We start from the raw sequence: 22,643 nt of genomic DNA, 5'->3' as shown, positions 1-22,643 counted from the left end.
GGGTGGGGAACCCTAAAATGGGTTGAGCTAACTCAGGAAAGAAGCCTAAGCATCCTTGCTCATCAATCATAGTGTCAGGCCCATGACAGACCAGTACCAGAGGAAGAGACAACCAGCCTTAAAAACGAATGAAAGAACAAATAAACAAAATGGGCAAAGTTTGAGCAGAAGAAGAGAAGATGACAAGGTAGTTAGCAGCACCAAAGTGGAAGAAAAGTGAGCATGAACCACAAAGGGGATGTGGAGGGCAGAGTCTTCCCATCTCTTCCCTTCTTTCATTCTCCCAATTAAAACTCACTTTCTTGGGGCAGCTAGGGAGCTCCAGGAATAGAATGGTAGCTCTAGAGTCAGCAAGACCTGAGCTCCAATATGCTCTCAGATGCTTTCTAATGGTGTGACCCTGAACAAGCCACTCAACCCCCATTGCCTAGCCCTTACCACTCTTACTAATACTTGTATTAATTCTAAGACAGAAGCTTAAAGGTTTAGAAATAAACACCCTTTCTCCATAGACCCTTCCTCTAAACTTCTCCCAGCTATGGATAATGCCAGCATCCCTCCCACCTAGGACCCACAGATAGGTTCAGAACAGCTGATACTTATTATGCACACAATATGTTTATGTGTAACTTATATGGGTCATCATGTCTGTTTTCTGTGTGTTTGCACTCTGTCCCAACTAAACGGATACTTTTCAAAGGGCAAGAACACAGCCATACCTTTCTGTATGTTCTTACCCCCAATATGCCACCTTTTCCCCCCAATGCACTGCCAGCAGAATTTTGGCTATAGTGGACTTATGACAACATAAACATTATGTACCAGTCTACATACCACCACCACTACCACCACCACTATTACTACTACTACTACCACCACTGCCACCATTACTACTACCACCATCACCACTACTACTACCACCACCACCACCACCACCACCNGGAAAGGAAATGCTCCTCTGTCAGTCTGTTTCTAAGGCAACTCTTTCAAAGTCTCATTGGATTGTATCCTACTCATTGTATTTATCAGATTAGGAATAATGTCATGAGGCAGGATAGAACATTTCAGGGGGCCACATCTGGCTCATCACTGGACTCTAGTGCATGAAAATGTCAAGTATACTTTCACTACTACTACCACTACTACTACCACCACCACCACCACCACCACCACCACCACCACCACCACCACCACCACCACCACCACCACCACTACTACTACTACTACTACTACTACTACTACTACTACTACTACTATCACCACCACTATCACTACTACTACCACCACCACCACCACCACTACTACCACCACCACTACAACACTGATAACAATGATGATGACTAATACTAGATTAATAGCTAGCATTTATATGACACTTTAAAGGTTTTCAAAGCACTTTATATGTGTTATCTCGTTGGATCCTTACAATATCCCTGTAGAGTAGATGTTATTATTCCCATTTTACAAGTTAGGAAACTCAGGCAAACAGAAGTTAAGAGACTGTCCACATTCAGCCAGGTAGTAACTTTCTAAGATCATATTTAAAGTCAGATCATTCAGGACCAGGATCCAGGTTCAACGCTCTGTTGCTTCCTCCTTATGAAGGAGATGTGCTTCAAAGACACAGATAGCTGCCTGAAATAACATAGAAGGAGTAGAGAAGCATCTCTGGGCCCCTGCCTTCCTGAGGGCTTCCTTTGAGAGAACACCAGAACATTAAGTGCTGCCCAAATAATTACTGCCACCGCTCTCTATCCCCCTCCTCTCCCTATCCATCCCCCCAGTTATGGCTGCATGAGTGTCTTACTCAGACATAGACATGATTATCAACTAAGTGCTGAAGACACTGGAGGGCACCTCCATCAGCACCGCCTTGCAATCAGCCGATCTCCATCCCTGTCTGATTGCTTATCTAGCAACAAATCAGTAAGTGATAAGTGTTGGGGTGAGGGAAGGTGGGGTGGGTGAATGGGTGGGCAAAGCTCTCTTATCAATCTACATCTTGAAGTTGGGTTAGGCTTTTTTTTTGTTTAGTTTGTTGATGTCTTTTGTTTTAACATTACATTCATATCCACATAGGTTTCCTCTCTATTTCTCTTACCCAGCAAATCTTTCTTCCTTTGTAACAGTTTAAAAAAGAAAAAAAAAACTGATTTTAGCTAACAACATCTATAGTATTCTTTTTTTCAACCGTTACCTCCTGTCTTATACAATACTGTGTATTGGTTCCAAGGCAGAAGAGCAGCAAGGACTAGGCAATGGGGGTTAAGTGACTTGCCCAGAGTCACACAGCTAGGAAGTGTCTGAGACCAGATTTGAACCCAGGACCTCCTGTCTCTAGGTCAGACTCTCAATCCACTGAGCCACTTAGCTGCCTCCATCTATAGTATTCATCACCTGTGGTCCCCTGCCTCTCCAGTGAAAGGAGGAAAGTGCATTTTCTCTGAGGCCAAGCTTGGTCATTATAGTTAAACAAAATTCAGTTTAGTTTATTGCTTTTTCCAATAGAAGAGCAGTTCATCAGAGGCGTGAATAATTTTATTTTTATCTGACTTCCTTCCTTCCATTCTTTACCTTCTGTCTGAGAGCAATAAGGGCTAGGTGATGTGGGGTTAAGTGACTTGCCCAGGGCCATATAACTAGGAAGTATCTGAGACCAGGTTTGATCCAAGTTCCTTCCAGCTCCAGGCATGGAGCTCTATCAACTGGGCCATCTAGCTGCCCCTATCTTTCCTGTCTTTGCCTCAGAAAATGTTTGGTATATAATAAGTATTTAATAAATGCTTATTGACTGATTCTTTTTTTACATAAACATTTATTATTTATATTTTAGAAAAGTTAACATGGTTACATGATTATGCTCTTATTTTACCCTTTACCCCCCTTCCCTGGACGATATGCATTTCCACTGGTTTTGACATGTCATTAATCAAGACTGATTGATTCTTAAAAAGAAAATTAAAGGCACTCTTCTCTCAGCTTTCTAGCACCTTCTACCTTCTTGGCCTCCACTGTTGCTTTTGTGGGTTTATAGTTTGTCATTTGATGTTTTAGAAACGAAAAGAGACTCAGAGGGCTCATTAATCAATACTTATAATAACTCGAAGTTCTTTAGGGCTTTATAGTTTGTAAAGCACTTTAAATATACTATCTTATTTGCTCTTTATGCCAATCCTAAGAGATATGAATTTCAGGTATTATTATCCCCATTTTACAGATGAAGATATGGAGATTCAAGGGTCTTGCCCATGGTCACATAACTAATAGGTGCTGGATATAGGATTTGAACCCAGATCTTGCTCATCACAAGTCCAACAATCTTTTCACTGCAGTTTACCGTGCTGTACATTACTCACACTGTGACAGGTGCTAGATTATCATCCCGCTTGTCTCCTCCAGTCCTCTAGAAATAACTTTTACTCCTTCTGCTTCCTGTTCCCTTATTCCCTAGGGAGGTCTCCTATTCCCCTGGCTCTAGACCTGAGATACCAATGCCTCAGCCTCTAGGATGCCCAGCCTGTGGGGCTTCATGATAATAAAGTTGTCTCTCTAGGACTAAGTTTCTCTGCACAAACTATATAGATGATGCAACCCAGCATGACATGCTGTGGAAAGTATGTTCAGGTGCCTGGCTCTCCTCTTTCCTAATGCCTTTTAAATCAGGACCCAGATTTGATTTTCTTTCCCTGCCCGGCTCCAATTCAGAGCCAGGCTCATTTTTCAGATGCCTGTCAGGTTTCCCAGGCATGGAGTAGGGAGGTAGAGATGCCAAGTACTTTGTGTTTAATAGACAGCCACATTCTTCTCCTCCTCCCATCTCCTCCCCATCCTTATCCTTCTGTGACCCTCCATTCTTCTCTACCATCATAACCCTAACTCAAATTGACTGCTTTTGTCTTTCTAAAGCTTTTAAAAAATGGTGTTAGGATATTGGGCATTTCTTAGAGAGAAAGAGCTCAAGAACTCAGATTAGGGAAAGAGAGGGAGAAAGGAAGAGAGGAGGAGAGAGAGGGAGAGAAAGGAGAAAGAGATAGAGACAGAGAGAAAAAAGAGAGAAAGAGAGGAGAGAGGAGGAGAAGGAAGGAGAGGAAGAGAAAGGAGAAAAAGACAGAAAGAGGGAGATAGAGAGAGGAGAGAGGAGAGAGAAGAAATAGAGAAAAGAGGGAAAAAAGAAAAGAGAGGAAGAGAAGAAAAGATAGAAAAGAGAAGAAAGAGGAGAGAAGAGAGAGGAGAAAGAGAAAGGGATAGGGATAGACAGAAGGGAGACCTTAATGGAATTGTTTATCATAATAATTTATTATCATATAGGTATGAATATGCCTTAATTATCATTCATCAACATATATAACATCTTTGTCCCCTACAACCTCTAATTTTAAAAAATTCAAATTTACAAAGTGTTTGTGTCCTTCAAAATGCTTTTATCACAACAACCTGAAAGATTTACAGTTATACAGATGAAGAAACTGAGACTTAGAGATATTAAGTGACTTGCCCAAGGCTACAGGAGATTGAAGTATCATGGATTTAAACGAGAAAGGTAGAGACTACCAAAATGTAACACCTCCCTTAGTTCCCAATGAAGAAAGTGAGGCAAACTGAAATTGTGAATTGCCCAGGTTCACAGAGCCAGTAAGTGTCTGAAGTAGGACTCGAACCAACATCATCCTGACTAAGTCCAGTAAGCTCTGATTCTAATTCAGTAGTCTTTCAACTACAATATTCACATCATACAAGGAAATAGTGAGGGTCAAAGGGAAGGGACGAAAGGGGTGAATTTCAGAATTGTAAGTATAAAACAAGATGCAATCTCAAGATGGTACAAGTCCAACTTCCAGATTTTATAGATGAGGAAAATGAGGTCCAGAGAAGTTAAGTGATATGTTTTAGGCTCTACAGGTAGTAAATAGCAGAGGGAAGATTTGAATTCAAATCTCGGATGATTGGGCAGCTAGGTGGCACAGTGGATAGAACACCACTCTCCCAGACTCATATTACTGGGTTCAAATCTGGCCTTGGGCACTTACTAAATAGGTGAAACTGGGCAAGTCACTTAATCCTGTTTGCCCAGACCTTGCCTTTCTAAGAGTTATTACTAAGATGGAAAGTAAGAGTAAAAAAACTCCCCCAAATGGAGCCTAGGATCACATACTTGGAGATGGGAGGGATCTCAGGGTTGGGTTCAATCTCCTTATTTTATAGCTAGGGAAACTGAGGCCCAGAAAAGCTAAATCGCTTGGTCACACTAATCACCAGAGGCTAAAGCATTATTCTTTTTCAATGGATTTTCAGAGCAAAAGGGTCCTTGTATTTAACCTAATTCAAACATCTACCTAGAGAAAGAATCATGAGGACTATGATACCTGACAGTTGTTGAATTATCCATCACTCCCAGTGATGGGACAGATAGGTAGCACAGAAGATAGAGCACCAGGCCTGAGGACAGAGGTCCTGAGTTCAAATGTGACCACAGACTCTTCCCAGCTGTGTGACCCTGGGCAAGTCACTTAACTCCAATTGCCTAGTCCTTACTGCTCTTCTGCCTTGGAACCAAACTTAGTAATCATTCTAAGGCAGAACATAAGGGTTTTAAAAAAACCGAACAATTGCCAGTGATGAGGAAAATAATCCCTTTCATTTTCAGAAAGCCTGGAGACAGTTTCAGATCAAATTTGACCTCAGTCTCTTCCTAGCTGTGTGTCTGTGGGGCAAGTCATTTAATCCTATTTGCCTAGCCTTTACCATTCTTCTGCCTTAGAATTCATACTTAGTATCAATTCTAAGACAGAAAGTAAGTTTTTTCTAAGTCACAAATTCAATGGAAGTATATAGAGGGCTCCATGAGCAGCTGAGCCTATGAGCCGAGAGGTGAATAACAGATGTAAGTATGCTCCTAGACCTAGGAGAGATAAACCCTTGGGGCAAAATGAGCAGAGCCCTAGAAGGGACACTCCAAGTACAACCCAGGTACTGTCTCACGTCTGGGAACTGAGTCCAAGTTTTCTGACCATACAGCCAGGTTGCTCTCCAGAGCACCAGAAAGACAAAGACCCTTTTTACAAGGACCTGGAAAAATCAAGGGAAACCTGCTTTCAAAGAGAACTTACACTATGATCAACAAGAATAAAAGTATACAAATAACTGTGATAAAAAGGCAAATGCAGTAAGTTCCCCCTTCTATAAAATAAGAGGTGTGGCCCCAATGGCAAAGGTTCTTTCCAGTTCTCAATCATTCCCAAGATCTGAAGGGCAAAGGAGAAGTCCATAAAAGGGGCTCAGAAGAACCTGAGCGACAGAACACTTTTATTGGGGTAGGGAAGGGTGTGAAGGGAAGAGACGCCAAGGAAATCATGTAAGGCTTTACAGAGAAGATAGAATATGAGTTAAGCCTTGAAGAAGAAAGGGGGAGGTAGATAGACCTCAATAGGCATAGATCATAGAACTGGGGAAGGGTCCATTCGAAGGAAAGGAGAGTTTGAGCAATAGAGAACAAGAATACTGGGTCATAGATTTATCCAATTTGACTCTCGAAGGGCTGGGGGTAAGATGTGTGCATCGGGGGAGATCCCTGATTTTTTGGACTAAGGCAACTCTGATGGGTTGGGACTCACCAGTGAGATGAAGTTGGGTCCTGTGACCTGGGACTCATGTCTAAAATGACTGGCCTCCCGATCTAGAAAGAGCCACATGTAGTAGGCTATCAAAAGAGAGGAAAAAAACTGTAATAGAACATGGGAAGAGTAATAGTACAAGATAAAGATGAATAGACAATCTGGAGTTAACATGCTGAAGGGCTGGAAGACCAAACTCAAGAGTAACTTATTCAACCATCTGGAGTATGTTATAAATAAAAGGGTCCAAAGGAGATGTATAGATGCACAATGATGTTGATGATATATATCTGTCTATACTCTCCTTAGCTGCAATTGATGGGAGGGACACCTGCTCCTATTATCCTTGACTGCTGCTGTAAGTTATCCCTTTCTCTCTAACAGCTACCCAGTAAGGACCCTCAAGAGGTTAGATGGATGGGTAACCTTTCCAGGTCCAACCTGGGGTTGGGTAAATTACTATTGGGCTATTGATTTGCCTTAGATAATGTTCCATATCTGACTGCATTTGACTCCCTTCCCAAGAGCCATGATAGATAGACCACTCAGGAAGGTACTTGTTGTTGAACAATCTTTATCTATGAACAGGAAAAGGATAACAAGGACAAGGATTGGGGATTGGAAACCCTATTGATCTATTATCTATAAACTACAATCAGGATTGGAGGCTATTAATCTGGTTGAAGCTGGAGATTTACTTACTCCCTCTATCTCTGGCTGGATCTGGCCACTGCCAAGCCAGAGAATAGGGAAGGCTATTGATACAGAGGTATTGATGATCTTGTTCTCTCAGCTTTCTCACCATCAATGTTGGTGATTCACTAGCTCTCAGTCTATCAGGAAATAGTTTTAGGTTTATTCCTACCCTCTTCTTCATAGACCTCCCTGCCACCCTTCAACCACCCACTCAGTCCAGAGACTCCTGTCTAGAGACCTCCAGAGAGAGACTTCCCTCAAAGTGGCTGTCAGGTGTATTTATACCATGGGGCCAACCGACGTTTGCCCCTGGCTCACGGCACCTGGGAACATTCTGAGTCTCTCAACTGCCATCCCAGTCAGTCAAGGTGACATCCATCACTTCCCAGATTATGAATATAACAAGTAGAAAATGTATATTTGAGGAATATAAACTAAGGAGTTCATGTAGTGGGGTTATAGGAGATGAGATTAAAAAATCATTTGGAGTCAGAACGTGGAGGATGTAAGAAAGCCTGTCTGGAGAGCTTGGCTGTGCCTTGAAAGTTAATAAAAATCAACACAGAGAACCTTGATACTCTTAAGGAAAGAAGCCTGGACTTGGAATCAGAAAATGTGGATTCAAATGATAACTGCACTATTTTAGTTACATCAAATAAAGTTACTGCTGGAAGAGTCTCATAAATCATTTGGTAGTTGTGACCTTGCGTAAACCACAATCTCTCTAAAGCAAGCAATGGTTTCCTCATTTTTAAATGTATATAATAGCGTGCTGCTCCTGAGATTGTTTTGGAATCAAATGAGATAAAGCAAATGGAACTAATAGGAAAATAAGAAAGTGTTACATGAATATAAGATGATATTTCCAAACTTGTTTTAAAATGAGATATATAATTAGATTATTTTTATATAAGTAGAAATATATTAATAATAATAATAATAGTGTTTATTGGATATTTGTGGGGCATCTGGATGACATAGTAGATAGAGCTCTAGGCCTAGAGTCAGGAAGATCTGAGTTCAAATATGACTTCCAACACTTACTAGCTGTGTGACTCTGGACAAGCATTTAAACTTGTTTGCCTCAGTTCTTCATCTGTAAAATGAGCTAGAGAAGGAAATGGTAAACCTTCAGTATCTTTACCAAGAAAATCTCAAATGGGATCATGAAGATTTGGGCATGAATGAAACAACTGAACAACATCAAAATATAATATTAGAAGGTTTGCAGAAATGCTTACATGTGTTATCTCATTTGATACTAGAAATGCTCCTCTACTACTAGTCCCAGAGATAGAGATATTGAGTTTAAAAAGACTAAGTGACAGCCAGAGTCGAACAGTTAAGTAGAGGCTGTATTTGAATCCAAGTCTAAAAACCTAAGTATAATTGTGTTAAGTGATGTGTGGCAACATTTAAAGATTAGTGAAAAAGTTCCCTAATTCTTTTTTTTTTGTAGATTCCAAAAATGTAAATTTAGTTAATAGGGCCATAACATTTAGGCTAGATGATACCTTAGGGTTCATCTAATTCAACCTCCTTATTTTAGAGATGAGGAAAAAAGAAATCCCTTGGGCATAGAGAATTTACCCCAAAATATAAATAGAAGATTCAGAATTAGAATACAATTTGACTCCAAAACCAGAGATCTTTCCACCTTATCACAAAAGGCCTCCTTTAACTTACCTGAACCCTTTAACTTCAAGTAAAAGATTCTTTGGGGGAACTCAATTAGAATTATCAACTTCTACCAGGTATCCAAGTCTTTGTAACCATGAATCAATGAAAAAACATTTGTTAAACATCAAACACTGCTTTAAGCAGAGAGAATACAAATGCAAAAACCAGGACGGTCCCTACTCTCAAGGAGCTTCTATCCTAAAGGGAGAGAAAACATAGAATTTTGCTACAATGGTTTTCCTTCCATGATCTTACATCCATTAGGGGAGGAATGGCAGGTTATATTCTAATGACCAAGTCCATGATGACAATAAAGTATGGAACTAATTTGAATTAATTGAAGTTCAGCAATGGAGAAAATGAACACATCGAAGGATATTGTATCTAACTAATAATAGCTAACACTTATATGTTGCTTTAAGGCTTATAAATACCTTTACATACATTATCACAATTGATGCTCAAAACGATCCAGGGATGAAGGTACTATTATTATACCCATTTTACAGATGAGGAATCTGAGACAAGGGGATGATGACTTGCCTAGGATGAGAAAGAATCTGAATTCAGGTTTTCTTGACTTCAAGTTCAGAACTTTTTCTATGATCTCCACCACTACCTCATAACTCTTGTTTACTCTCCACCTCAATGGAAAAAAATGCAAAATGATGAACTGATGAAGTTATTGTTAAACATTTATTTGATTCCCTTAGGTGACTAGCCCTGAATTAGGCAGAAGAGTAAAATATTAAGCACAGCCTCTGCCCTCAAGGTACTTACAATCTAATGAACATGAAATGGAATAATCAACAGTACACAATTAGTTGCCAAATTGTATCATATAATTACAAGTATTATTGGGCTTTGGAGAGGCTAAAGATAAGTGTGGGCCAAAGGTGTTGGGATTTCAATTTTTAGAATTCTGTTATCAAGACTAATAACTCATTGGTTTATATAAGAGGCTCTTGAAATATGTCTACTTCCCTCCTTTCATTGAAACCATGCTGTATTATGGATATGAAATGTGCCCCGATTTGGTTGCAGTAACCCCTAGTTTTGTTTTTCATTTTTTCTCTAAAAGTGGCAATTCTAAAGGAAGACTGAGGGATAGAATGGAATGGGGAGAGCAGAGGTTATAGTTGGAAATGACTATAAGGTAAAAAAGAAAAAGCATAAATAAAAAATTTTTAAGTAAAAGGCTTTGAGCTTTTAGGAATCAAAAGTTATGTTTCCATTTCACAAGTATTATTATGAATATCAGCATTGATGAAATCCACATCAGGAAAAGTCACATTTTAAAATTTACTTTGTTTTACTTTTAATTTACTTATTACTGGAAGAAAAAAATCTTTTCCTTCTTAAGGGAAGCAAAAAAAGTTATGACTTAAATTTTTTTTGCTGTACACAATATTCCTATGGTTTTAATCCTCATGCAATATATAGATCCAAATCACATGTGTACTACAGGAGCAAAATTTTTGGACAATAAGGAAAAATAAACCAAGTTCAAGCTATATTTCTCTTGCCTATACATGTCTCAACAACAAAAATCCCTTTGTTTTTCATGCTAATCCTCCAGTTACCTTGAATTTGGGGTTATGTCAGAGTTATAGGCTCACTCAGAGTGGGTGAGGCAAAAAGTTGGCAGGAGTCCTTTAAAACATGGCTGCATGGTAGAGCTTTGGACTCATCCTCTAGCAGGGGAAAATTGTCTCTTAGGGTTTCTCTAAGTCAGCCTCCCTGATCCTCCCCTCAGATTTGTTCCCAGTGTTATATCTGACCTTTGTACCCCAACTTCTTTCCCTAAGATTTATTGTTCAAGTAAACAAACATGTATTAAAATGTCTACTATAGAGAGAGCTAGAGGGCTCAGTAGATTGAGAACCAGCCTAGAGATGAGAGGTCCTGGGTCCAAATCTGGCCTCAGATACTTCCTAGCTATGTGACCCTAGAAGTCACTTAACCCCTTTTGCCTAGCCCTTATCTTAAGCTCTTCGGCCTTGGAACCAATACATGGTATTGATTCTAATATGGAAGGTAAGGGTTTTAAAAAACACACATCTATGTCTAAGTGCCATGTTAGGTATTGGGCATACAAAAGCAAAAAATGAAATAGCTCTAGCTCCTGAGGAGTTTACATTCTATTAGGGGATCCATCGTGCACATAAGCAAATTTTGGGTACACATAAACACACTCCCATTTGTATTCACATCTCTGTGATTTCAAGATTCATAGAGTGACAATGGGTATAAATGTACAAGGGATGACACGGGCTAAACCTTGAAAGAAGCAGTGGAATTCCACAAAGCAGAGATAAGCAGGGAATCCTTCGCCCATGGAGGGGCATTTGTGCAAAAGTATGGGCAATGGTGTGTGTGAGTAACTAATAAGAGCATTTGGGCTGGAATGGAAAGTATGGGAAGAACAACAAAATGGAAGTGCTACAACTAGAGATGGGAGCTAAGCCATGGGAAGGCTTTGAATGCTAGACCACAGAGTTTTTATTTTAACCTAGAGGCAATAAAAAGCCATTGAAGACTTTTAAGGAGGGAGTAAGATATGGCCAAGTCTATGTATTAGAAGTAACAATTTGACCGTGATGTAGAGAATGGATTAACGAGATGAAAGACTAGAGGCAAAGACCAATGGAAGGTTATTGCAAGAGTCCCCATAAGAGGGGATGAAGGCCTGAACTAGAGAATAGGCTGTAGGATTAGAGAGAGGCTATGGGGGCAAAGATAAGACAATGGACAGGGAAAGTTATTTTCAGTATTCCCCTTTGAGGTGACTTCTCAGTTGTCCAAGGACTTTTAACTATCAGACTCCATTTCACCTGTTTCAAGTCTATACCTGACAGGGTTTATGCCCTCAGATGAGGTCTCAAATTATAGATCTCTGCTGCCCTCAATGGGCCCCCAGAACCACAGCCCTCCTGGCTGCTTCCCAGGGGTCTAGTTAACCCTTTGAGTCCCATGAGCCTTTGGGCTACAGTGGCATGGTGAAAACTCTACTTAAATTCTTGGACATTTCATTGTACCACTCACCCACAGGGTTTTATTTTATAGATATAATTTATATATATACATATATAATTTATATATTATATTACATATAGAGAATTTATTATATCTACTTAAAGCTAAATAATAAATATGAGTAAAGTGAGTAAAGAACAATGTTTTTGATTTTTAATTTTTTGGTTGGAAAATAGGCCAGATCTATAGACACCAGATGAGAGATACATACACATATAATAGTTATGTTATAGTTATTATATATGTATATATGCACATATATTTATATGATGAATAAAAATATAAAAGGTCAAATAATAAACTGGAGGAATTCCATGTAAACTGGAAAGACCTCCAGGAATTGATGCAGAGCGAAAGGAGCAGAGCCAGAAGAACATTGTTCACAGAGACTGATATACTGTGGTAAAATCGAGTGTAATGGACTTCTGTACTAGCAGCAATGCAATGACCCAGGACAATTCTGAGGGATTTATGGAAAAGAACGATACTCGCATTCAGAGGAAGAACTACAGAAGAAAAACAACTGCTTGAACACATGGGTTGATGCGGACATGATTGGGTATGTAGACTTGAAACGACCACACCAATGTAATTGAGAACTAATTAATTTAAAAAAATAAAAACACAATAAAAATATATATATAAGGTCAGTGGTGCTTCAAAGGTGATAAATGAGAACTTTAAATATCAGAACATTAAATGTTGAGATAATAGAAGGCCAAAGGTCCCAACAGAGTGATAAATGGAGTCTTCTGTCCCAACCAACACTACCTAGCTACCTGGGCTTATCAGAGGAAGGGAGGGAGAGAGAGAGGGAAGAAGGAAGGAAGGAAGGAAGGAAGGAAGGAAGGAAGGAAGGAAGGAAGGAAGGAAGGAAGGAAGGATGAATTTGGCATCTAAATTTCTGATATGAACTCCTCCAAAATCAGCCAAAAGACACGTATATTGCTTTTTCTATTGGCTTAGTAGTTGGGATAATAGGGTCATTTCTATACCACTATGAATTAGAGTAGTACTTTAGCAGAGGTACATTAATAATAACCACAAAAAGGATAAGACGACTTTGTTGCTCACACACTTCAGGACATGAGACACAGTCAAGGAAGAGTCTAAATTGCTAATGGGAGAAATTTAGTAATATCTGGCCTCTGTTGCTTACTGTGATATGACCTTGGGCCTTTTTTCTCCCTGGGCCTCAGCTTCCTCATCTGTCAAATTAGTAATCTGAATCAGATGGCCCTTATGTTCCTTACTAGTCATGACTAGCCAGCATTTATAGCTCTTTATCAACAACTTTCTAGTGTTGGTACTAATATTATCTCCATCCTCTCTCCTAATACATTCACTATAGAATCCTTGTTCTCTTTGTACCTCTCTAGCTTCTCTGTCTTACTGTTCACCTGAGTTCAAGTCAGTGAGCAATGAATGACTCTGGAGACAGAGGACAAGGGGTTCAATCCCACCTTTGTGACCTTGGACAAGTCACTTTTAAAAAACATCTCTGGGACTGATACACTGTGGCACAATCGAATGTAAAGGACTTCTCTACTAGCAGCAATGCAATGATCCAGGACAATTCTGAAGGACCTATGAAAAAGAAAGCTATTCACATTTAGAGAAAGAAACTATGGCAGTAGAAACACAGAAGAGAAACAACTGCTTGAACACATGGGTCGATGGGGATATGATTGGGATGTAGACTCTAAACGATCACCCTAGTGCAAATATCAATAGTATGGAAATAGGACTTGATCAATTACTCATGTAAAACCCAATGGAAGTGCTAATTGGCTACAGGAGGGGGGTGGGAGGAGGGAAGAGATAGAACATGAATCATGTAACCATGGAAAAATATTCAAAATTAATTAAATAAATAAAAACATTTAAAAAATGTCTCTGGACCTTAGTTTTCTCATCTAAGAGAAGTTAGACTAGATGGTTCCTTCTTCTCTAGATTGATATTTTCTCACTGCTAACTGAATATTAACTATTTCAAGGTGGATGACCCATAATCATTTCCAATTCTGTTCTACCACCTTGCTTTCTCTTCCTCCACAACTTCCTCATTTCTGACAATGACTCTTTCTGTCCTCCCAAGCTCAGCAGCCTAGGGTCATCTTTGGCTCAGCCTTTACATCCAAATCAGTCAGCGAGTGTCTTCTCTTCTTTCAGAGTATCTCTTGTGAAATAGCTCCTTTCTTTCCACTTCACTGACATCATGCAGCCTCCCTCCCTTTATATACCCCATCATGGGTCTACAATCATGGGACAGTTCTTGTATGACTGCATTAAATTGTTAATTTGTTCATTTTAATCGGATTTTGTGATCTAAGTTTTCAGAGGCTGATGTCATCTCCTTAATTATATTCTAAACTTTTCAGGCAAGAATGTTTACACTGATCGTCTGCCCCATACACAGTAATAAGTGGATAAGGTATCGATTGATACACTAGTCTAACAGGTCTTGTTTATTCATCCACTCAGCCTTATGTCATTCCCTTTCTTATAAGCCTTAGCCTTAGGATAAAGTCTAAACTCTCTCTTCTCTGGTGTTAAAACCCTTCACAACTTGGTTCCAGCCTACTAGTCCAATTCCAACTATTTTTTTTAAGTCCTTACCTTCCATCTTAGAATCAATATTGGATATTGGTTCTAAGGCAGAAGAGTGGCAAGGGCTAGGCAGTGGGGGTTAAGTGACTAGCTAGGAAGTGTCTGAAACCACATTTGAAGCCAGGATCTCCCGTCTCTGGGCCTGACTCAGTCCACTGAGCCACCCAGCTGCTCCCCCAAGTCCAACTATTAATATTGCCCGACTTGAAACTTAGTGGTTAATTTTCTCTGCCAACTCTAGGACTCTCCCTCCCCAACCCTTTGAGCTGGCTAAGTCAGCTAACTTAGAGGAGGGGAGTAGGAAACACCTCTGCCACCCTTAGCCCAGAATGAAATATTCCTATGCTGTTTAACAGTTGAAGCAAATCCTTAAAGTATATGTCAAGTACTTTCTGAACCCTGCTCCTTTCCCTTTCTCTCTGCCCCTAATTGGTATGCAGATAAGTAGGCAGGAGACCAGCCATCTTACCATCTATGCTGCTGCTGCCCACTTCTCTCTGCCAGTTATGGATCAGACCTCCAAATATCTTACAATGATTTCTATTTCCATTTTAGAAGAGTTAATCCACTCAATGTTGGGATTTTTCCCTGGACAAAGTTGTTCAGTATCAAAGAAAATGCCTGCATCAGTCTTTACCTCAGCCCAAGACCACTCAGACATCCACTAGACAGCACTGGCAAACCTTTTAGAGATTGCGTGCCCAAATGCACCTTCAAGCTGCCTGCGAGCCCCCCACATTGTCCCCAGACAGTGGAGGGAGGAAGTGCTCATATTGGGCGGATGGGCGGAGGGGAGGAGAATGCAAAAAAAATGTTCTTGGGTGCTGTGGAGAGGAAGAACAAAGCAGCCCCCTCCGGCATGCTGGGCACACATGCCATGTCTTTCCCAACACAGCACTAGGACATCAGGACCTAGATATTGAAGGCACTTGGCCAACTGCCCTGCAGTTGCACACATTGGATACCAATATTCTGTCTCTGGGAACAATGATCAAACCTAAAGGGTTATCAATTGATTCTCTCATGGCTTCAGTGACAATTCCTATAACCCACTTAACACCTAAACTACTAAACCTCAAACAACTTAAGGTAAAAGATCCCATCCTGAGCCACCCTTCCCTGTGTGTCTTCTACCCCAAGAATGTGAACTCCTTGAAGGCAAAGATGACCTCACTTCTGCATTTGTATCCCCAGGACCTAGAAAATGTAGATACTTAATGCTTGTTGATTGATTGGGATATCCAGGTCTGAGTAGGACCAATCCTTAGGGATCCCTCCTCTTCACCTCTTCCCTCCCCACCCCAAATATGTTCCTTTTATTTTATTTATTTATCTAAGTTTTGTGTTTACTCATTATTCTACTAGGGCAGCTAGGCGGCACAGTGGATAGAGCACTGGGCTTGGAATCAAGAAGACTAATTTTCATGAGATCCCATCTAGTCCTGGACGCATTCTGGCTGGGTGATGCTGGGCAGGTCACTTAACCCTCTTTGCCTCAGTTTCTTGTCCTGTAAAATAAACTGGAGAAGGAGAAGGCAAACTATGCCATTATCTCTGCCATAAAGAGTTGGATGCAACTGAAGTGACTGAACAACAGCAACAACATACTGAGTTAGATGGGGAGGGAGCAGGTCTCGCAGGTGGATGCAAGCTCTGCCTCACCAGACTAGCCGCGTGCTTGTCCTGGGAGCCTCGGGAAGGCCTGTCACTCTTACTGGGCCATGCGGTTCTCTGAGGTTATAAATGACAGAGCACTTGCTGACCTGCCAGGGAGGAGGCTGTTTCCTCAGGGTAAGCCCCTCACATCAAAGAAATCACAGGCTGGATCCGTATGTACACACACACACACAACATACATGCACACACAATGCACAACATACATGCACACATACACACAGAGCAATAACACGTACCACATGCGAAGCACAAACACTGATACACATACATGCCCACTTGATATACCCATGTAAACATACATACAACACACAATATATACATGCACGCACATGCACAGAGAATACGCATGCACACTGCATGTGTACAACACATGCATGCACATGCACAGCACACATGTATATACACAACACATATATTGCACACATATACAATGCCCACATGCATGTATGCAAATTACACATGTGTGCACGTGAACAAATATATTAACCTACTTTATATAGTGCAGCAAATATGAGTATGCATGCATGCATATACACAATAAGACACATACATGCATACACGTTACATGGCATACACATATATACACATATGCACATGCACTGATAAATACTAATCAATTAGCTTGTTTTCTACATTGCAGCAAACATGCATACAACCTGTATACATGATCATATCACATACACACATGATGTGCACATATCACACATGAGTGCGTGTGCATTATTTTCTCCAAGTAAACATAAGCTCGTTGAGGGCAGGGCCTGCCTGTTTCCTGGCATCCTCTCCGCATGCCCTGAGCAGGGGCTGGCACACAGCAGACGCTCCACAACTGAGCTCTAGTCACTGGCTCACTGCTGCGCCGTAGAGCCCCAGAGGTAGGTGTCCTAGCCTAGGAAGAGCCTCAGCCCAGAGGAATCTCCTAGTGGGGGGATTGAGCGGCCCCAGCTGCCAAGGCTGGAGGGCTGCAGGGGCAGGAAGCCAAGGCCTTCAAACATAGCCTCATCACAGCTGGTGCCCCCTCCCAGGCTCACTCAACTCAAGCCGGTGACTCATACTCAGAGTCCACTTTTATTGCCCGGCGGTGGCTCTGCCATGAGGTTAGGAATGCCCGAGATCCAGATTGTGAAGGGGGTGGGGCAGGGTCCCAAACAGCCGGTTCCCTCCGTCTGAAGTCAGTCCCCTGAAGCAAAATCCCTTCGGGAGGGGGGAAAATCTCCCTTCTTCCCGCTGAAGTGGACTCTCCTGAGATTCTTTCTCCAAAAGGTCTCTGTAACAAGTCTGAACCAGACCAAGAACCGGAGATTCTCCCTGGAATGAGTCTCCTCTCTGAGTTTTACTTTGCCTTTATATTAAATTCAGTGCAAGTAAGGAATTAAGCTGTTCTGTGAGTCAGGAAGTCACGGGTTCAAGTTGCACTTAAAAACCCCCCAAATCTTATTTTTTCTCTTATTAGAAACTAAAACAGAAGGGCAAGGGCTAGGCAAAAGGAATCAAGTGAACTTGCCTCGTGACACAGTTAAAAAGTGTCTGAGGTCTGATTTGAACCCAGGTCCTCCTGACTTTAAGCCTGGCTCTCTATCCACTGTGCTACCTAGCTGCTCTACAAGTTCCACTTTGGACACATAACTGTTAATATGTGGGCAAGCCATTTAATCTCTCAGCGTTCCAAAGTAATTCTCTAAGATGCAGAATAATTGTGGCTCCAGGGGAGAGAGAATTTTCTCATTGGGAGTTCCCTATACCAATAAATTCCTAAGTCTGGACCAAAAATAATGTGTCAGACACCGAGATGGACACAAAGACAAAAATGAATGAGTCTCTGCTCTCAAGGAGATCACACTTTACTGGGGAAACACATAAGCAGAGAAGAATAGACCATATTATACACAAAATAGATACAAAATAATCTGGGGGGGGGGATGAGAGAGGAAGAATGAAAAAGACAATTAAACGACAGGAGAGATGGGAAAAGCTCTCCTATAGGAGATGGCACTTGAGCTCAGTCTTGAAGGAGGTCAGAGATTCTAAGAAGCAGAGGTGGTGGCAGTTGGGTGACTCAGTGGATTGAGAGCCAGGCCTGGAGACGGGAGCTCCTAGGTTCAAATCTGACCTCAGCCACTTCCTGGCTGTAGACCCGGAGCTTGTCACTGAACCCCCATTGCCTAGTCTTTACCACTCTTCTACTTGGGAACCAATACACAGTATTGACTCTAAGATGGAAGGAAAGGGTTAAAAAAAAAGACATGGAAGCAAGCAAGTAACATAAGCAGAGGGGATAGTCTGGGTCAAGTCTCAGAGATAGGAGATGGAATGTCACACAAGAGAGAACAGCAAGCAGACCAGTTTGGCTGGAATGTAGAGGACATGAAGGGGAGTAAAAGTGTAATAAATCAAGCAGAGTAGACTAGAGCCAGATGGTGAAGGGCTTTAAATGCCAAACGGAGAAGTTTGTGTTTGATCCTGAGGGCAGTGAGGAGCCACTGGGGCTTCCTTAGGAAGAGAGTGACATATTCAGATGAGGACATAAGGAATATCAGTTTGGCAGCTGTGTGGAGGATGGACATGCAGAGAGACCTGAAAGAGGGAGACCCATTAGGAGGCTCTTACAAGAGTCCAGGTGAGAGATGATGAGGGCCTGACTTCATGAGATGAGAGGAGACAAATATAATGTCTAAGTGGTCAATTCACTTGGATTTGGAGGGTTCCTATAAAGGTCAGTTGACAGCTAGGTGGTGCAGTGGATAGAGTATAGGGCTTGGAGGCAGGCAAACTCGTCTCTCTGAATTCAAATCCAGCCTCAGATGCTTACTAGCTGGGTGACCCTGGACAAGTCACTTAACCCTGCTTACCTCAAGTTCCTCATATGTAAAATGAACTGGAGAAGGAAAAGGCAAGCAGAGTCAGACAACCACACACAAAATAAAATAAAATAAAATAAAATAATTTAAAAACAAAGTCAGACCCTACTAAAAAACTGAACAAAAAATCAAGGTCAAGCAGGTGAATAGCTTTTAACTTTGTCTTATTTTTAAAGGGAAAGATTTCTCTGGAACCAAAAGGTTATATACAATGTTAGCTACTTGGCAATTATGAGCAAAGTTCATTACAAAACTCTCTCACTGTGCCATCATTATCCCATAAGTCTGGTGCAAAAGGATTCGAGGAACATGAAATCACTCATTGATGATGTCAGAATTGGAACACTTGTACAGCTCTTTTAGCTTTTCCAAAGCACCTTTTCACACATATTCTCTCATTTCATTCTCATAATCCCATAAGCTAAATAGAGAAGATTCCCATTTGACAGATGAGAAAACTTGGGTCATTTGAGGTGACATGCCCAAGAAATTAATGACAGACTGGAACCCAGCCCAGATATCATTTGCTAAATTAGTGATTGTTTCACTACTAGACTATGCTGCTTGAATCACCTGAATTAAATGATGTAAATGACCCAAGTGATTGTTCCCTTTCCTTCCCCAAAATCTTAAGAGAAAGAAGAATAAAAGCATAGTCATAAAAGAAATGGCCAGGCTTCTAGGACCATACTTTGGGGATCCTCCTTCTTTTGGGGCCCTTAAGAAGAGAAAAATTCTTAGCAGTTAGACCAAGGCGTAAGAGTCTGGCTCAGAAGCAGTAGAATGGACACTTGTGCAGCTGAGTTCATCTCTGAGCTATAAGGACACCTGATCCCATTCTGCCAGCACAGGGCTAGAGACCTAGCCATGGTAATGAGGCATTATGGAAAGCTAGGGAAAGTGTTCTCATCCTGGAGCAATAACCAAGAAGGGAAGACACATGAGGAGATCTGGAGAACACAAATTAAAGGGAGACAATAAAAGGACTAGGGCATGTATCCAGTTAATTTTCCTGGAAAGCAACCACTGTTCCCTCTCCAATTTTCTTCATATGAAAATGTTTGCAGCGAAGATCCCATTCAAGTCATCAAAAGTCCAAATATTCTTTAAGCTCCCTACATAGCTGTCTCCTTATTCGATTTTCACCCATTCCAAACCAGTTATTCAATCTGACTTTTAAATCCATCACATTTCCAAACATGCCACCTAAGTGAAGGCAAAAAAACTCATCCAAGAAGATGAAAAACAGAAAACCAAAAGAACAAAACAAAACAGACAAGTTTCTTTATCTCTATAAAATGAGGGAGTTGAACTAATATCCTTTCTAGCCAAGACATTCTATGATCCAAAGATTCTCAGCCTTCTGACATCCTCTCTAAGTGACCCATTTTCAAGTCTTCTTCCCCAGTGTAAAGGAAGAGAAAATATCATGTGAAATACCTTATAATCCTATGGTAGTACTATAAATCATCTAGGATAGTTGATGTTTATAGCACTTTTGAGTTTGTAACATTCTTTCCATGCTTTAACTCATGGCAGCCTCACAACAATCCTATAAGAGAGGTACTATAGATATTGATTTCTCCTCACCATTTTACAGAGGGGAAAACTGAAATACAAACAGGTGAAGAGATTTTCTCATGGTCACACATCCTAGTTTCAGAGGCAGAATCTAGTTTTGCTAGAGACTTTGTGTGGCTAATGTGCTCTCTATTAGAATGTCCCTTATGTTTTTCTGTCCAGGTTCCATTTTTTATCCTCCCAACCACTCTCTAATCATATCATGTATTAACGGCAATAACATTTAGACTTATGGTACCCTTTGCCAACTACCTATAATAACAAGGATAATAATGAATCATGAATAAAAGCAGCTAGGTAGATGGAGCAGTAGTCAGAGGGCTGGGACTAGAGTCCAGAAAATATAGATTTGTGCAGACACTTCTGCCTCAGTTTCCTCAACTGTAAAATAGGAATAAGATCAGCACCCAGCTTCCAGGGTTGTTGTGAAGATCAAATGAGAAAACCTTCGTAAAGCACTTAGCAGAGTTCTTGACACATGGTAGGTGCCTAATAAATGGCTTGCTTATCCCTTATCCTTATAAGATGACTCCATTGTAACATTAAATGTTCTTGAATCTCTTCATTATTCTTTCCACAAATATACATGGGCATGGAACATGGATTATGGCAGATTAAGATAGAGAGATACTATGCTCAAAGTTTCCTCAGTAAAAAAAAACCCCAACAAAATCTAAATCAAGCAACTGGATTGGTGCTTTATATTTGAAAGTGGCCAGATGAGAGTATTTTGTAATATTTGTAAGTGACTAGATGCTCCTCTCAGAGAAATGTATGAGAATATAAAACACATTAACCATGTATAGATTATCGTTGGCAAAAGTCTGACACCAAGTACACTTCTCTGTCTCTGGAAAATAAAAAGAATTATGAGAAGGCTTAAATGAAGTGGTGAGAGGGAGAGGGAGAGAGTTCAGAAGGACACCAGAAAGCAAACAGCGTGTTTTTGCAATCTGTAAACAACGGAAGTTAATGGTTTCTTGTACAATCATTTTTTATTCTTGTGTGGTATTTGAATGTTTGTTCTTGTTGCTGGCTACTTGTTGAGAAGAATTAAAATTAAAAAAGGAAAGTCAGGAGAGAGAGAAACATAATCTAGCTGCCCATTATTGGTGAACCTTACCTTCCCTTCAAACCTGGCTGTGCCACCCTCAGGAACACAGAGGTTCCTGGGGGGGAGGATGAAGGTGGGAGCCTCATTCAGGGTGGAGGAGCTGAGGCCTGAAGGTCGAGAATTAAGAGAACCTTTGGAAAGGTGGGTTGAGGCAAACAGTTTCACGTCTCCCATGGTCTTGGCTGTAAAAAAGAAAGAGGGAGGAAAGAGTCAGAGTAGTTCACACATACCTTTCCACCCACTGGCATACATCTCAGCTCTCCATGGCACACTTGACAATGGCACCAGAGCACTCTTCCTCAGCATTGTGGGTGTGAAGGGCTTCAAACATTAATTATCCTGATTTGGTTCCCACCAACACCAGCAACACACCTTGGAAAGGTCCTTCTATTCCTATACTTCCTAGTGTTTTCAATAGAAACGGGTGTTGTATTTTGTCAAAGGCTTTTTCCGTATCTATTGAGATAATCATGCAATTTTTGTTGGTTTGCTTGTTGATATGGTCAATTATGTGAATGGTTTTCCTAATATTGAACCATCCTTGCATTCCTGGTACAAATCCCACCTGATCATAAAGAATAACCCTCATGATCACTTGCTGGAGTCTTTTTGCTAGTATTCTGTTTAAGAATTTTGCATCCATGTTCATTAAGGAGATTGGTCTGTAGTTTTCTTTCTCTGTTTTTGGTCTGCCTGGCTTTGGGATCAATAGCATATTAATGTCATAAAAGGAATTTGGTAGAACTCCTTCTTTGCTTATTTTGTCAAATAGTTTGTATA

General features: G+C 40.8%; 1 protein-coding gene across 1 annotated transcript in view; it reads right to left on the bottom strand.

Annotated features, from left to right (window-relative positions):
- MYLK (myosin light chain kinase) overlaps positions 1 to 22,037 on the bottom strand; it is a 331,964-nt gene extending 309,927 nt beyond the window's left edge. The window contains exon 1 of the mRNA XM_044670040.1: positions 21,873 to 22,037. Coding sequence (XP_044525975.1) covers positions 21,873 to 22,037 — 165 coding nt within the window. The remainder of the gene's footprint in view (positions 1 to 21,872) is intronic.
- Between the last annotated feature and the right edge of the window lie 606 nt (positions 22,038 to 22,643).

This window comes from Gracilinanus agilis, chromosome 3 (genome assembly GCF_016433145.1).
Source record: "Gracilinanus agilis isolate LMUSP501 chromosome 3, AgileGrace, whole genome shotgun sequence".
NCBI lineage: Eukaryota > Metazoa > Chordata > Mammalia > Didelphimorphia > Didelphidae > Gracilinanus > Gracilinanus agilis.
This window is presented reverse-complemented; position numbering and strand designations above follow the sequence as displayed.